This window comes from Coenobita brevimanus, chromosome 111 (assembly GCF_032717465.1).
Source record: "Coenobita brevimanus isolate Jiangsu-jjx chromosome 111, ASM3271746v2, whole genome shotgun sequence".
Taxonomy (NCBI): Eukaryota; Metazoa; Arthropoda; class Malacostraca; order Decapoda; family Coenobitidae; genus Coenobita; species Coenobita brevimanus.
In genome coordinates this window covers 26,248,915-26,266,147 of record NC_137064.1, presented here as the reverse complement: position 1 = coordinate 26,266,147, position 17,233 = coordinate 26,248,915, and the positions used below count along the sequence as shown (strand labels likewise).

Genomic DNA, 17,233 nt, shown 5'->3' with positions numbered 1-17,233 from the left:
ACAAAACAAAAACTGCTACCGCTACCACTGTCACTGCTGCCAGTACCCGGTAATACTACTACTACTTTTTTTATATACAACCGAGTGAGAGAGAAAAAAAAAAAACTCTACCCAAGGCCACCTGTTACTACTACTACTACTACTTACTACTACTAACAGCAACAACAAAAATGACAACAGCAGTCATCATCATCCATCATCATCATCATCATCATCATCACCTTCATCCGCATCCCAAACCTCATTCCAAGATAGCAGATGAGGTGAATTCTAATAATAGCCTCTTCCTTTTCACCTCTCAGGCAGACTTAAAAGTAGAGTATGATACAATAAATACCAAATGATTTACAATACAGGGCCACTTAAGCACTTTCAAACTCCTATAACTCACTTTGTGGAATAATATCGTCTGGCGCAAGCTGGGAAAGAGTACTAGAGTTGTCGCAGGTATTAGGGGGTTTGTGGGTACAGTATTAAAACTCTCAGGTTCCTAAGACTCACTCAGCTGAATAAAATCGTCTGAGGTTAGTTGGAATAAAATACTGGAGACAACACTACGGCACTACATCCTTCCAACAGTACTTATTCGTGACTAGCATCGTATTCCCGTGTTAATTTATTGCTACAACTCAGCATTCACGATGGAGAGATGGTAAGTTTAGGCAATTTTAGAGTAAAAAGAATATAGTCACGAAGAAGTGCCATGGAAAGGATGTAGAACCAGCTGTCTTTTTCTGCCACTGAGCTGCATGAAATAAGCTGGAGAAGAACGAAAATCTGGACCAATTTAAGGTGAAAGAAGTATAGTAATAATAAGCTGCAAAAGAGAGCAAAAATCTGGGTCAAGTTAAGGTGAAAGAAATATAATGATGGGTTGCAAAAAGAATGAAATCTGGGCCAAGTTAAGGTGAACGAAACATAGTAATGATAATAATAAGCTGCCAAAAGAAGAATGAAAATCTGGGCCACGTTAAGGTGAAAGAAACATAGTAATGATAACGTAGCCACCGACATCCCTCAGCATCTCCCAGCATTGGACCAGAGGAGAAAGTGCTGCAGGTAATCGCACGCACCTGAACTCACAACCTCTAGACTGTGATGTGGCCGAGTTGGAGTCAAGTAGCCAAACTGGTCGGGCTTATCAACCTATCAAGGAAAACAGGCCACATCACCTGGTTGGATGGGCTAGGTGAATAGGTGGATCAAAGGGTGAGATGCAGTAGGTAGATGGACTGCCGGAAGTTTGGAGGAGAGGAGAGGTGAATATATAGGTACGTGGACTGCTAGGAGAGAAGGACAGGCGGAAAGGAGAGCTGGAGATATAGGTAGGTGGACTGCTAGGACAGGTGGATAGGTGGAGAGGGAAGGTAAAGTAGGTAGGTGACTGCAAGGAGAGGTGGAGTGATGAAAGAGCAGATAGATGTAGGAGTGGATAGATGCTTTAATAGGTAGATACTTGGCGAAGATGAGGATGTAGGGACGTGGAGGGGAGAGGTGGATAGATTGATATATAGAGAGGCAGGAGAAGTGGAATGGTGTATGAGTGAACAGACGTAAAGATAAATTGAAGGATAGGTAGATGACGAAATGGAGAAGATGGGGAGGTGAAGGAGTGGATAGGGAGTCGGGAGGATAGATATAGGACTGGATAGATGTAAAAGTGGATGAATAGATGGGTGAAGTAAGGGAGGTGGGTAAGTGGGGCAGATGGATGGAAGAGTGGACAGATGGAGAGGAGAGGTGGAGAAGAGAAAGCTACAGAGAGAGAGAGAGAGAGAGAGAGAGAGAGAGAGAGAGAGAGACAGTAGCAGGACGAATAACTGAATGGCAGAACCTGATGTGTGTGTGTGTGTGTGTGTGTGTGTGTGTGTGTGTGTGTGTGTGTGTGTGTGTGTGTGTGTGTGTGTGTGTGTGTGTGTGTGTGTGTGTGTGTGTGTGTGTGTGTGTGTGTGCGTGCGTGCGTGCGTGCGTGCGTGCGTGTGTGTGTGTGTGTGTGTGTGTGTGTGTGTGTGTGTGTGTGTGTGTGTGTGTGTGTGTGTGTGTGTGTGTGTGTGTGTGTGTGTGTGTGTGTGTGTGTATTAGTGCTTATGTAAGACTGACTACGAGCATACCAGTGTGCATCAGTGAACATCGACATCTTTTTGTGTGTACGAAAATAACTATTAATGTGTGTTTGTGTACGTGCATGTGTACGTGTGTGTGTATCTGTGTGTGTGTGTGTGTGTGTGTGTGTGTGTGTGTGTGTGTGTGTGTCACGGGTAGCACACATCTGTCTGTCTACCTCTGGCAACACACAAACACGCACACACATACACACACACACACACACACACACACACACACACACACACACACACACCACACGCACACACGCACACACACACACACACGCTAGACGGGAGTGGGCTGAGTGAGTTCCCCCTTCACCCACACCACAACTAGCTCTGGGACCCTGACTTCCACGCTACCCCTCTCCACATCCACCTCACTCCACAGATATCCCTCTCTGTCCTCTCCAAATCCACCCCAACTCCACCATAAACCACACTCTTTCCACCAAAATCCACCAGTTTCAATTATAGCTATCTTTCTCTCCAGCAATATCAACCTATCTTAACTCTTACTATCTTTTTTTCTCCATCAAGCTTCATCTCTAACTTCTCCTAACCGACTCTATCTCCACCAACCTCCACCAAAGCCCCCCTCTCCACTCTCCAAATCCACTTTACCTCCATCACCATCACCCAAATCTCCTAAATCTACTACCACCACCACCGCCGCCGCCAGCCTTATCAGTGACGTGTGATAAGAAGAACTACTGGTTCCCATGGATTAACAGTGTGCCTTATCAGTGTCTACAGAAAAAGAGAGAGAAAGAGAGATAGAGAGGGAGAGAGAAGTGAGATAGCGGTACCATCTACCATCAAGAGAGAACCCTAACAAGTGAAGAGACCAGGCCATGAGCAGAGGAGGTAAGCTTATCCATAATCTCTAATCTGCTTAATATTATCTGACCCTCATTTGTTCTAATCTCGTCCTAGTGAACTCGTGCTATCCCTGAGGAAGTGTTAAAGTGTAGAAATTTCAGTGCCATTATCATCAGTATTGTTTTGAGAAAGTGTCAAAGTGCCGTGCGTGTCAGGTATATTTATTTCTTATTTAATCTTATGGAGGGAAAGAAAACAAATGGATGAGTGCCAAAGTGACGTATGTGTCCAAATTAAGTGGTAGTTTCGTTATTTAAGTGCATGGAGTGAGGCAATGGATAAGGGCAAGGGGCAGTATCGAAATTTCAGCTCATAGTAATGGGGTTAAGTGTTATATGAGTTAAATTTAAGCTTTTTTCAACGTATGGAGGGAGGGAAAGTGCTAGTTTCGTACGTGCAAAAATTGTCAGTTATATACATATGATTACAATAGTGTCTTTTTGTTATCTGAGTTTATGAAGTGCCAGTTTAGTATATGCCAAATTTATTAATATTTTTTTTTTTTATGTGTCAAAAGTTAGTGAGATTTTTTTGTTATTTATGGTTATGGAAAGGTGTCATTTTGTTGTCTAAATTAATGGGAAAATGCCAGTGCCGTATACGTCAAAATAGTGTTTCTGTCCAAGTTTACGGAAAAGGAAAGAGGTAAGGGAGAGAGTTTTGTTTCTTTTTGCTATCTACGTGTATATTAAAAAAAAAAAAAAAGAGGGGGGGGGGGCCTAATTGTCATACACGTCAAACTGGCGTTGTATTACTTATTAATGATCGTTGGGGAAAGTAGAGCTCAGAGAAAATGTGCAAGTTTTATGTGTCAAATGCTGATTTATTATTGATTAAGCTTACTTGGGTAGCTATAAGGTGAAAAAAGGGTCAAACTGTCATGGGTATCAAGTATATTTCAGTGTCTTTTTTTTACCTAAGCTTGTGGGGAGAAGGAAGGTATACAAGATGTGTCATACGAGTGAGATGTGTCAGTGTCATAGGTGTCAAGTATATTTCAGTGTCATTTTTTGCCTAAGCACGTGGGGAGAAGGAAAGTACACGAGCAATGTCATACGAGCCCAATCTTTGTGTCATTTTATCTTATCCAAGCCTGTGTGGGAAAGTTAAGAGATAAAGAAAGTGTCAGAGTCATACAATTGCTTTAATTTGTTTCGTAATGCACATGGAGAAAGTGAAGAGGCGACAGCAAGTGCCATAAGGGTATATTAGTGTCGCATTTGTTATATAAGTTTTGGATGGGTAAAACAACATGAAAGTGTTAAGGGCGTCATATAAAGTGCCATTTTTGAAAACTAGAATTAGGCGATGGTAATGTAAAAAAATAAATAAATAAAAGGAAAATCAGTGCCATAAAACAGTGTCATATTTATTACCTGGAAACGTATGGAGGGAGTACAGAGATAAGGGTGTCATTTTTTAGAATTTAAGCTTATGGGAAAGAGCCAGTGTTAGTAAAGTGTCAGCTATTTGTGTCACTCTCCTTGACTAAGCTTATGGAAGGACAGGTAAGATAAAGGGAAGTGTCAAAGTACCCTAAGTGCCGTATACTAGTGAAGGTTTTTGTTGCTTAAGTTTAACCCTTTTACTACAATGACGTAAGCGACTTTATTTAGCTTAGGGGAGGGGGAGATCGAGGTTGAGATGGAAGGATGGGGGATGGGGGTGAAGATGTTCATGACTGAGGGGGTAGGGTGTTGGAGAGAGTGCAGGCTTGATGGCGAAGGACAGAATGAGACGGAGGCGATTTTTTTTTGTGGCCACCCCTTGCAGAATCCGTGTCAGGTCAGGACGCTCCCAAGACTCATTCTCTCAGCATAATAAAACCGTCTGGCATTAATAACAAAATAATCCTAGAGCCGTCCCGACCATGAAAGTGCTAAATATCCAGTAATTAACTAGGAACGAAGGGTAATTATGGAGACTCCTAAACCAGCGAGAAAATTGCACAAAATGTAAGTGCTAATTCAAGTGCAAGCCTCGTTAAACTGACTGAAGGAAAAGTGATGTGGGAGGCAGTAAGTCGTCGCCCCTTCACCTCACTTGCATGTTTATTTTTTTGCTTAGCACTTTCAACTCGAGGACTTTGAAGAGGGACGCCTTCATGTGGTGGCACTGATATCGACTCGGTTGTGCGAGTGTGTGTGTGTGTGTGTGTGGTTCATTTATTTGAGCGTCTTTTGGTTCGTTCCTCCTTCTAATTTTTTTTTCCTCTGGACCCTGCCTCGCCCCATCTAAAAGTGGGAAAGATAAAGATGAAGATGAAGATGATGATGATGATGATGATGATGATGATGATGGTGATATGACTGATGATTGATGACTGATGATTGATGAATGATGATGATGATAATAATGGTAAGGGCATCTCTTTACCCCCTTTTTGTGTTTGTTTTTCCTGGTACATATTAACCCCTTCAGACCCAAGACGTCTGCTATATTTCACTCTTGCTGCCTCCAGACGATTTTATTCAGCTTAGGACACGCTTCCAGACACAAGGGGGTTAATGAAGGCAATACAAAACTTCCTTTAGTTAGAAAGGCCTCTCTAAAACATTAAAAATCGTCGAGTGGGTATAGGCTACTGTTTTAACTCTTGACATGGCCTAACCTGCTGTCTTTCCACCCTGAATGCCAAGTTGTAACATGAGAATAGCGCTAGAGATAGAACAGCGCTAAAGAATGATGCTGTTTACGTAGAAAATGGTACGGAAATGACGTAGAGCCTTAGCATTGTCTTCCTCTGTCTCTGAATTAATTGATACAAGCCAGAACAGGAAGAAAATCAGGTCCAAACTGCAGTAAAAAGAACTATAGTAGTGTCAGAATGCCAAATACGTCGAGGGAGAGTAGTTGTTAATTTCTAAAGCACGATGGTGTCTTTTTTTTCTCCCTAGATACTTATTATCGTTGTTTCAGCTTCGTATATCCCTCTGATTGTAAAGGGGTTAATGGAGGCTGTATCTAATCCCTCCAAATGTCCTTCCACACCTGAATAAAATCGTCTGGGGAAGAACAAGGATGAATGAAATCTGACACTCTGGGATTGAAGGAGTTAATATTCTTTTCAGTGTCACCTCTGTCTTCTAAATATCGACTTAATCAGCTTGAATAACATAAAAATGAAAATTAACTCTCTCAGGAAGGTAATATATCTTTTCTTTTAACCAAGCTTTCTCCAGACGGTTTTATTTATCCTTGGGAGGATCTTTTGTTATCAGGGGTATTAATGAGGTCTTTCACCCCCCCTCCCGTTTCGAAAATTCCCTCCTGAGGTTAAGAATATCGTACGGTAATAGAAGAAATAAAAGGGTTACTCCATCTTATGCTCAGGGTGGAGATAGGAAGGGCTGTTTGATGTCTGTGATAAGGGTTAGCATCTGATAAGGGTTAAGCGTGTGAAAGCTCTCTCTCTCTCTCTCTCTCTCTCTCTCTCTCTCTCTCTCTCTCTCTCTCTTTCTCTCTGACTGACTGACTCACTCACTCACTCACTCACTCTCTCTGCTATACTTGGGTGGGATCTTCATACATATTTACGATCGACTGTCTAACTTAGATTTCTTTTCGTTAGAAGAACTAGAGACTTTGAAGTTTCTGCATTCTTCTCTCCTTGATTTTCCTGCAGATAAAAGTTGTAACCTAAGATAATTTTCCTCTTAACTAAGAATTTTTTTAGTTGAACAGGGGGCATGGGAAGACTTAGCACATTTCTTCCCTTGTTTTCCCTGCACAAGCAAAACAGGAAATTGATCGTAAATATAACCGAGAATTCCACGTATAATCTCTGCTCATCTAAAATCTCTACTTGTTAAGGTATCCACACAGCACCTGTCTACCTACACACTCTCCCTCACCCACTTTCAGTCCAGCTCTCTCATGCAAGGGTTAATTGGTACTTACGTCTTTCATGTTCACAAGTGGAGCTGCCACCCTCAATCTGTCAGTCTCAGTGTCTAGGAAATCGGGTCTTTTAAACGCAGTGTGTCCAGGCATCTCGAAATTAATGGATCTGACATCTTATTTGTGCGTGTGTGTGTGTGTGTGTGTGTGTGTGTGTGTGTGTGTGTGTGTGTGTGTGTGTGTTTGAGAGAGAGAGAGAGAGAGAGAGAGAGAGAGAGAGAGAGAGAGAGAGAGAGAGAGAGAGAGAGATTAATATTTACGAAATCCTAGTTCAGGGTTTAATAAGGAAACAACAAACACAAAATAATCAGAATAGGGCCCGTATTCTCATCGGTTATTTAAGTTCCCTAACGCATGTTCCTTAGCGATTTAGTTTTGGATACGGCTGGTTTATATCCTTTCGTACATTACTTGTGCAGAGTATGGTGATATTGGGAGGATTTATTTAACACAGAAGAGGACAGCAAGGTGTAATACGGGAAATAAATCGCTCAGAACTTGGGAATACGAATACTCTAGGGTGTGCCTTCCAAATGGTGGGAAAATAGGGAAGATCTGGTGAATAATAAATACCTACTGTTAAGAATATTTTAATAGGAATATGGCGAGATCCACAGCGCACAAACTCGCTCGCTCATGCACATACATACATACATACATACATACATACACGTGAGCAAATACTAGACATACACACATACAAACTGGTAAACACACGGCTATTCTTACATGATAAATATACAAGCATATGCAGATGTCTACTTTATGCACAGATAGGCTGTTTATGCAGGCAGATACATACAAACATGCGCGCACACACAAGCGCACGTTCACCAGTGCAAACACACACACACACACACACACACACACACACACACACACACACACACACACACACATTAATCACTCGCTCAACGCATTCCCTGCCTGTCTGTCTGTCGCACACACACACACACATTAATCACTCGCTCAACGCATTCTCTGTCTGTCTGTCTGTCGCACACACACACACACACACACACACACACACACACACACACACACACACACACACACACACACACACACACACACATTAATCACTCACTCAACGCATTCTCTGTCTGCCTGTCTGTCTGTCACACACACACACACACACACACACACACACACACACACACACACACACACACACACACACACATTAATCGCTCACTCAGCGCATTCTCTGTCTGCCTGTCAGTCTGTCTGTCTGTCTGTCTCTGTCTCTCTCTCTCTCTCTCTCTCTCTCTCTCTTACTCTCTCTCTCTCTCTCTCTCTCTCTCTCTTACTCTCTCTCTCTCTCTCTTACTCTCTCTCTCTCTCTCTCTCACACACACACACACACACACACACACACACACACACACACACACACACATCTAAGTATTTCAAAGAAGGGAGGTTGGGAATTACAGGAGCGTAGAGAGAGAGAGAGAGAGAGAGAGAGAGAGAGAGAGAGAGAGAGAGGGACCTTGGGACTGGGACAGGCTGTGGGCGAGACCATGAACCGCGTTTTTTATTCTCGTTGGTTTTAAGAAATTTCGTAACACTTTTTCCGCAGCAACTTAATTTGTCATGGTCATGGGGGGAGGAGGTGGTAGAAGAATCTCAGACTAGATACAGATTTATCATTGGAATTTCTTTAGAGTCGATTATCCACCCATCCATCATCCAATCCTACGTTGCCCCACGAGGAGCATAGGAGCCCGGGGCTAGGCAGTTGGTCCTGCCATTTAAGATGAGAGTGACCAGCCTCACTCATCCCTGAGTGTCATTACGTGAGCAATAAACCCCAATCACCCCTTGGATATAAACCTTCACCTGTTCAATCCGACTGGAGCGCAATAATTACCCAATAAACCACCAGGCGCCAAAATTTCTTTATATGGTTACCACCGAGCGTAGTAAATGGTTTCCTGGTGTACCGGAAACCATTTGGCTTGTCACTCAGTGCAGAGTCACCCACAGGCAGAAGGAAGAGGAAAGAATGAAGGAAAGAAATAAAGACAAAAGAGGGAGTGTAAAGTCATCCGTAGGCAGAAGGACGAGGAAAGAATGAAGGAAAGGAAGACAGAAGAGGATGGAAGGAAAGAAGGATGGAGGAGAGGAAAGGGCAGACACCCGACAGCAGCACTACATCGAGTGAGTGGATGGTGAGCGCCCCCACCTACCACATAATAGCAATACACTAGTTGTAAATGAGGAAGCCCAAACATGAATTCATTATAGACGGTGGGTATTAGCGTCAAATTCTGACACAGATAGACAAATAGATAGACTGACACAGATAGATATGGATAAGTAGGTAGAGATATGACAGACAGACAGACAGACAGACAAATAGATAGATAGACAGACAGACAAACTGTTAGATAGACATAGTTGTTTATGCTGATGCCTCCATGGAACTTTATTGCTACAGAATATTACTCACAATCTGAGACGTGATAATGTCCTTGTTTCATCATGCACTTTCTCCAAGACTGCCATACAAAGAGGGAGGTGAGTGTCTTATACAGAGAGGGGCAATGAAAGGCAACACAGGAACGATCTCAGTAAATTACCGTGCTTTTCTGATAGTTGATTAATACGCTGGTGACCTGGCGAATAAGGTGACGTTATTTAGATCATTCTCTCAGATCATTCTCTCTCTCTCTCTCTCTCTCTCTCTCTGCAAGATAGCACAGATCACAAAAACCACTGGACTGAGAGGTGCAAAGAGTGATATCAGATGCACAAGCGAGAACAGGAAGTCCTCAGTCTCCATTCTCTCTCTCTCTCTCTCTCTCTCTCTCTAAGATGCCCAGTCTGTATACTTGCACTACAACCTTTTCAAGTGGTACTGTTTCTAAGATTTACAGTATACCATTTTTTAAAAATCAAATTTCAAGCCTTGGTCGTAATACATGCCAAAAGTGTAAACATACTTAGAGGAATATATAGAATCGTTCTGTGTGTAATGTATAATTATGTGAACGTATGTGTGTGTGTGTGTGTGTGTGTGTGTGTGTGTGTGTGTGTGTGTGTGTGTGTAGTCAGCGTGAAGTGCTCCCCGGATGTGTCTGAACTATACCTTGAACTCAGACCTCAAGTTGTGTCTGTCTGTCTGTCTGTCTGTCTGCCTATCTGTCTGTCAGAATGACTGTCTGTCTGTCTGTCTGTCTCTCTGTCTGTCTTTGTCCACGTACTGAGTATAACAAGTTAATACAATTCTAGGTAGTCATCAGTATACTGTACAGTGAACACGAATTAAGAAACAACTCTTGTGTAATAGATAAAGACGCAATAAATGAAGAAAAAGTTTAGATAATCCTCTTCACTTATAATCATCATCATCATCATTATCATCATCATCAAAATCAGTATTATTATCATTACTACCATTATTATCATCGTCAAAATCATCATCATCATCATTACTACCATTATTATCATCATCATCACCATCAAAATCAGTATTATCATCATTACTACCATCATTACCATCAGAGTCATTATAACTCCATTTTCCGCTGTTATGGAATGGATAAGAACGAACAATAAACAGAGAAAAAGAAAAAAACAAAATATATTAATCTGTCACCATAGTTCCAAGTGAAAGAGCTCTACATCTCTCTTCATTCATCACTCCTGGCTTCCAAATTCTCGACTTCATCCTTTAGGAGAGAGAGAGAGAGAGAGAGAGAGAGAGAGAGATCTCAGCATGTATGAAACAAAATATTTGCGTGAGTGAGAGAAGCTGTGTGTGTGTGTGTGTGTGTGTGTGTGTGTGTGTGTGTGTGTGTGTGTGTGTGTGTGTGTGTGTGTGTGTGTGTGTGTGTGTGTGTGTGTGTGTGTGTGTGTGTGTGTGTGTGTGTGTGTAACATGGCATTGTGAGGGAAGACAGTGGAGCATAATGGCGAAGACAGCATCAATGTCTTCTCTATTCCGAGCCGGCTGTGTGCATGTTTTTTTTTTTCTTTTTTATGTGTCCGACCCTGGGCATAGGCTTCACAGCCTGCTCTCAAGGCCCAGTAGTCCTCCAACATACCATACAACTCTCTACATGTAGGTGTGCATGTATATATGTATGTATGTATGTATGTATGTTTTTAAAAGTTGTGTATGGGCATAATATATATGTTTGTGGGTAGTGACAGTGGCTTTTTTATAGACGATACAGAATGGATGTATTTACGTGAGGTGTATTGAGAGTAATAGTTTTATCTCTATGTGCGTGTGTGTGTGTGTGTGTGTGTGTGTGTGTGTGTGTGTGTGTGTGTGTGTGTGTGTGTGTGTGTGTGTGTGTGAAATTTCTGGGAAGAGTCTCTTCCGAGACCTTCCAGCTTTTGCCTTTTTGTTTTCTTTGCTTTAAATAGTGGAAAAATGTAAAAAGAAAAAATACAAATTAAATACACGCTGAAAAAATATCCAAGTATTAAGGGTTCCGGATCAGACGATTCAGCTCCTCTAGATACTTAAATGGACTTAGTAAAATTTTTGTCCACTTCATACTTTCCTCTTCACTTACTCATCCACTTCAGCAGCTCACTTACGTCACTGTATGTTACACTCACCTCTCATCGCATTCACCCCACATCACATTCACCCCACATCACATTCACCCCACATCACACTCTCTTCTCATCACACTCACCCCACATCACACTTTCTCATCACACTCACCTCATCAGGCCTCCTATTCATCCCCTCTTAACATCCTTCATCCCGACAACAATAAAACTTCATTTCCCATCCATTACATATTTAATTGCATTCCTCAAGCATCTTTCACCTCCGCCCGTAATTATAATGATTGCAAAGGCGAGGACAGTAATTAGCCTAAGATTTTCACCTCATCTATTTCTTATTTTTCCTCCGCTTGCTAATATTTCTAAACTAGAGAGGCTTGGGATATTTATGTGCCCATAGATATTCTCTTTGACATGAAGCGTGAGTTAGAAAAATGAGGGACATGCCTTTAGTGTGACTTAGCCTCTTTGGGACATAACTTTTGTCTCGAACCGTACAATTAACAAAGGAGTGTATAGAGACCTTCAGAGTTAACCCCTTCAGTACGAGAGGCTTTCCCCAAGATGTAAACAACCCCCTGGTATTAAGCCGAAGGACATCTTGCTATCTACAGACGATTTTACTTAGCTTGGGGGAAATTTGTCAAACTGCAGGGGTACAATCGTCATAAATACCATCAATAAGAAAGGTTGTTCCTGAATTGAATGAAATCGTCTGAAATCGTGAAAAAAGTACATAAAAGGACGTCAGCGGATTACAGTGTCGTTCTGTGTAGGGGATTTATGGAATTTCTTCACCAACAGAGGCCTCTCCATCAATGCTCCCCACTTTACCTTCACCAGTCTTCTCCGTTCTATCTCCACCAGTTCTCTCCACCCCATCCCCACCAACCCTCTCCACACTTTGTCTACCAGTCCTCTCCATTCGATCTCCACCAGCCCTTTTCACCCTGTCTCCACCAATCCTCTCCACCCTACCTTCACCAGTCCTCTCCACCCAATCTTCACCAGCCCTATCCACCCTATCTCCACCAGTCCTCTCCGCCCAATCTCCACCCCCCCCCTCCCCCTGGTACGTTGGCCCTTGGTTTCCGGCACATTATCCTTGTCAGTGCCGCCACAACTCCACTGTCACATTCCTGCCACGCTGTGTTCTACCGGGTTGCTGGGATACTGGGATATTGGGATACTAGGATGTTGGGATACAGGGATGTTGGGATACAGGGATGTTGGGATACCGAGATGCTGGAATACCGGGATGTAGGGATACTGGGATGTAGGGATACGGGGATACGGGGATACTGGGACGTTGGGATACCGGGATGTTAGGATACCGGGATGTTGTAGGCTACTATAATGTTGTCCTGGATGTTTGTGTCTGGGAAAGATGGTGTACCGGGAAATCCGGGTAACACGATACTGGTGTTATTCCACGGCCTCTCTCTCTCTCTCTCTCTCTCTCTCTCTCTCTCTCTCTCTCTCTCTCTCTCTCTCTCTGATAAGTAAATAGATATATATGAATAATTTTAACAGGCTTCTGAAGACAGGATCCGTCCTCTCTCTGTCTAGCAACTTATTAAATGTCTAGGTCCAAGTAGAATAGTATATAGCATTGTTAAGTATTATATATACCTGTATACTGTTAACACTTGCGTCAAATAATGTGTGTATATAGATGGATAGATGGGTAGATAGATATAGATAGGCAGTAGACAGATAGGTTGATAGATATACATATGTTTTGATTCCATTGTTCATATTAGTGCACTAGAACTTACAGCCATAGCATTTTGTAACTAGTTTTTTATTCTATTCAAAGTTTATAAAAAATTATATTCTTTCCATTTAGATCGTAATAGCATCATGTAGAGTAACTATGGGCCTTTTTGTATATTCTGTAGGTTATATTAGGTGTCCAAATGAGGCAGCAGGTGTCCTACTCAATCAATAGTTGTCCTGATCAATAATAGATTTCCTAATTTGTTAGTGTCCCAGTCAAAAACAGGTGTCCTAATAAATAAACGATGTTTTATGTCCTAATACCGTGTGCCCATGAGGCATCCTGATTTGTGTCCTTATCAATAACAGGTGTCTACATAAGCAACAGGTGTCCTAATCAACAGCAGATGTCCTAATTAACAGGTGTCCTAATCAACAATAGGTGTCCTAATCAGCAATAGGTGTCCTAATGATCAACAGGTGCCCTAATCTAAATCAGTTGTCCTAATCTACAACAGGTGTCCTAATCTACAAGTGTCCTAATCAACAATAGGTGTCCTAATCAACAACAGGTGCCCTAATCTAAATCAGTTGTCCTAATCTACAACAGGTGTCCTAATCTACAAGTGTCCTAATCAACAACAGGTGTCCTAATCTACAACAGGTGTCCTAATCTGCAACAGGTGTCCTAATCTAAACCAGGTGTCCTGATCTGCAACAGTCTCCCCTTCAGGCGTGGGCTGGACTGGCAAAGGTGGCGGGTTATTATCTCTGCTCAGATTTACACAGGCCAGTTGTCTTGCTTTCACCTCTCTCTCTCTCTCTCTCTCTCTCTCTCTCTCTCTCTCTGTAGGTCTGTCTATATGTCTCTGTCCATCTGTCTATCTATCTGTGTATGTGTTAGTCAGTCTACCTCTGAATGTCTGTCTGTCTGTCTGTCTGTATGTGTGTGTGTGTGTGTGTGTGTGTGTGTGTGACCTTTCTCCCTCCTCTCTCTTTCTCTCCCTTTTGTCTCTTGCTTCTTAACTTTTCCCTGTCTTTCATTCGTATATTGACCTATCGCTGTCATAACCGAAAGGAGTGTGTCCAAGAAAACGTCATCAACAGCACTATGATCATCATTATCATTATCAGTACGATTCATCAAAACCATCATCATCATCACCACTACCTCCACAGTCATCACCATCACCACCACCTCTACTATCACAGTAATCATCATCAAACCACTACCATCATCATCATCATCATCATCATTGTTTCTCATTACGAGGGGTGAGGAGATTCAGGGCACATAATAGAAAAGTAGATCTGTCGTCATAATGCTATATGAAACCGGTCAACAACAGTTATATTATCATCATCATCATCATATCATCATCATCATTATCATCACCATCATCATCTTAATAATAATAATAATAATAATAATGATGATGATAACTCTCCTTTCACTATTCAAACTGAGATGGAAGTGAGTAAAAACCAGAAATACGATGGAAATAAGCACAGTATAAAAAGCATCATCAACTCTTTGCCAAAAATAAGTCACTCTCCCATTCGTTCATCGTTCACTCCTTCAGAATTCTCGTTTAGCTCACTGTTGTTAACTTGACCCCTATATTTGTCCTTCTCCAGGTTATTTCACGTAGCTCAACAGGTGAATAAGACAATACTATGGTTATATCTCACTGCCATAGCACTTCTTCGTAACTAACATCATATTCTGGTGTTAATGTCATGCTACAGCTCGGTATTCAAGACGGAGGGATTTCAGTATTAGGCCAAGTTGGAGTGAAAAGAGTATAGTCTAGCACAGGACATGCGTAGGTCTGTCCCACGTGTTGTAAAGATGTGGAACAAGAGGTGTGGAAACTGAATAATCTTACTCCATTTTTTTTCCCCTCCACATATAGCTATACATCATTATGAGTATGTTAACAGATGGTCGAGTTACATAGTACGTTATGGCTGAACACACACACACACACACACACACACACACACACACACACACACACACACACACACACACACATAAGGCAATTACAGAACTCTCTTTGCTTCTGCATCGAAACTAACAAGGAGCATCACTGACACTAGTGGGCTGGAGACACTGTGGGGGCTGCCAGGTTAAGTAAGGGGTGCAGCAGCGTCATGTGCCCCTTCTTGAAACCTCCTACACCTCAGTACTGTCATTTGTCAACTTTTCCCTTCCTCAGATTCCATACCCCCCTTTTCTCACACATTCACCCACCATAGCACTTCATCTTCCCAGCCTTCCACTCTTCCTTCCACCGTCCTCATTTGCACCTATCTCTTTCCCTACCCTGAGCCAGGATTTTACAACAAACTCGCGATTATTTCTCCGGCATGACTGAGATTCGCTTCAGATGAATAGGGAAAGCAGAGCACAGAATCCTCCTCCATTTCTTTTGCTCTCCCCGCGAGAAATATATCTGCGACGACGGGGAACTGATTATCGTAACTTTGTAAATACGATCCTAAGTCATATTCTTGCTTTTCGTGTGGCCGTATCATCTGCGAACAATCTCTTTCTTATTCTGATCGGTAGACTGATGTGTCTTGGATCTTTCACTCACATCAAAATAGTAGCTTCATCATAACAAAAAATTGTATTAATGTCATCGTTATCATTATTACTAAGGACACTCTCTCTTCTAGCCCCTGATTAGTAGACTTTCAGACTTGGCATGTTTCACCTGCTTTAAATAAAATAACAGTAGTGTCATCCTGGTCATCATCTTCAACATAATTATCAGTATCCTTACCCATATCATCAGTCATAATCTTCATCATCACCATCATAACTGTCATCTTCCTCATTATCCACTTCACCATTTTCATCAACAGAGCTATCATTCTCCTCTTCCTCCTCCTCCTCCTTATCATCATCATCATCATCATCATCATCGTCATCGTCATCATCATCATCATCATCATGTCACCTTTTCCGGTAATATGTGCAATAACGATGGCTTGGACCCAGGACGAAAAAAAGAAAGAAAAAGAAAAACATAAACGCTGGCTCACATTCTGGTAATCTTGGAAGGCTCCCTAACACCACCACCTCACCGACTCATTCTTCCATATGACCCATTGTTAGTCTCCAGTTCTTCAAAAAAAAAGTAGAAAAAAATAATAAACAGGCATGTGAATATTAGCCCTTTCAGTACGGTGACGTCCGATATGTTTTATTCTTATATCTAGAGATTTTATTTAGGCCTGGGATGATCTCTCGTGAAGAAGACGTTACGGGGGATTGACCTTAACCCCTTGAATGAGAGAAATCCTTCATCATCATCATCATCATCATCATCATCATCATCATCATTATCATTATCATCTCCATCATCATCATCATCATCTCTGATCAGAAAACCGGTCAGAAAAAAGTTTAACAGCCAGTCAGCAACATTCGGTCAGGAAACTGAACCCACCAATTAATCAGTGAACCAGTCAGTTGAAGTCAGCCGGTTTGCCAGTCATTTAACCCACCAACCAGTCAGTCAATCAGTCATTTAGCCAATCAACCAGTCAGTCAACCTGTAGGTCAGTAACAGCCAATCACCCAGTTAACCACTCATTTAACCTGCCAGTCAGGGAGTTAAGCAGTGGGTCAAATACCACAGTCGGTCAGTCAACCAGTCATTTCACCCAGCAGTCTGTCAATTAACCAGTCATTTACCTCAACAGTCGCTCACATCCCTGGGGCATCTCTTGGCCGGGGCAACAGCTGGCCTGCCCACACACACACTCACCTTATTACACACGACCCCAGGCGGTGAGAGAGAGAGAGAGAGAGAGAGAGAGAGAGAGAGAGAGAGAGAGAGAGAGAGAGAGAGAGAGAGAGAGAGAGAGAGAGAGAAATTTATATGCCACTAACTCATTCTGCGGGTGGAAGCTGAGAATTCATTAAATCACATAATATACAAGTAATATTAACTTCACTACCTGGCCTCGAAGTTGTGTGTCTGCCAAACTACAAAATCAGTAGAATAATATAAAGAAAACTAGAAAGCACTTACAGAGCGCATACCTCCGCCAATGCCATTGCCATTAAAAAGGATCCGG

The 17,233-nt window shown here is 42.1% G+C and overlaps 1 protein-coding gene across 1 annotated transcript in view; it reads left to right on the top strand.

The window, feature by feature from the left end:
• Nucleotides 1-2,787: 2,787 nt before the first annotated feature.
• LOC145417806 (innexin inx2-like) overlaps nt 2,788-17,233 on the top strand; it is a 331,918-nt gene continuing 317,472 nt past the window's right edge. The window contains exon 1 of the mRNA XM_080286424.1: nt 2,788-2,972. Within this exon, the coding sequence (XP_080142550.1) occupies nt 2,960-2,972 (13 nt within the window). The 5' untranslated portion in view covers nt 2,788-2,959. The remainder of the gene's footprint in view (nt 2,973-17,233) is intronic.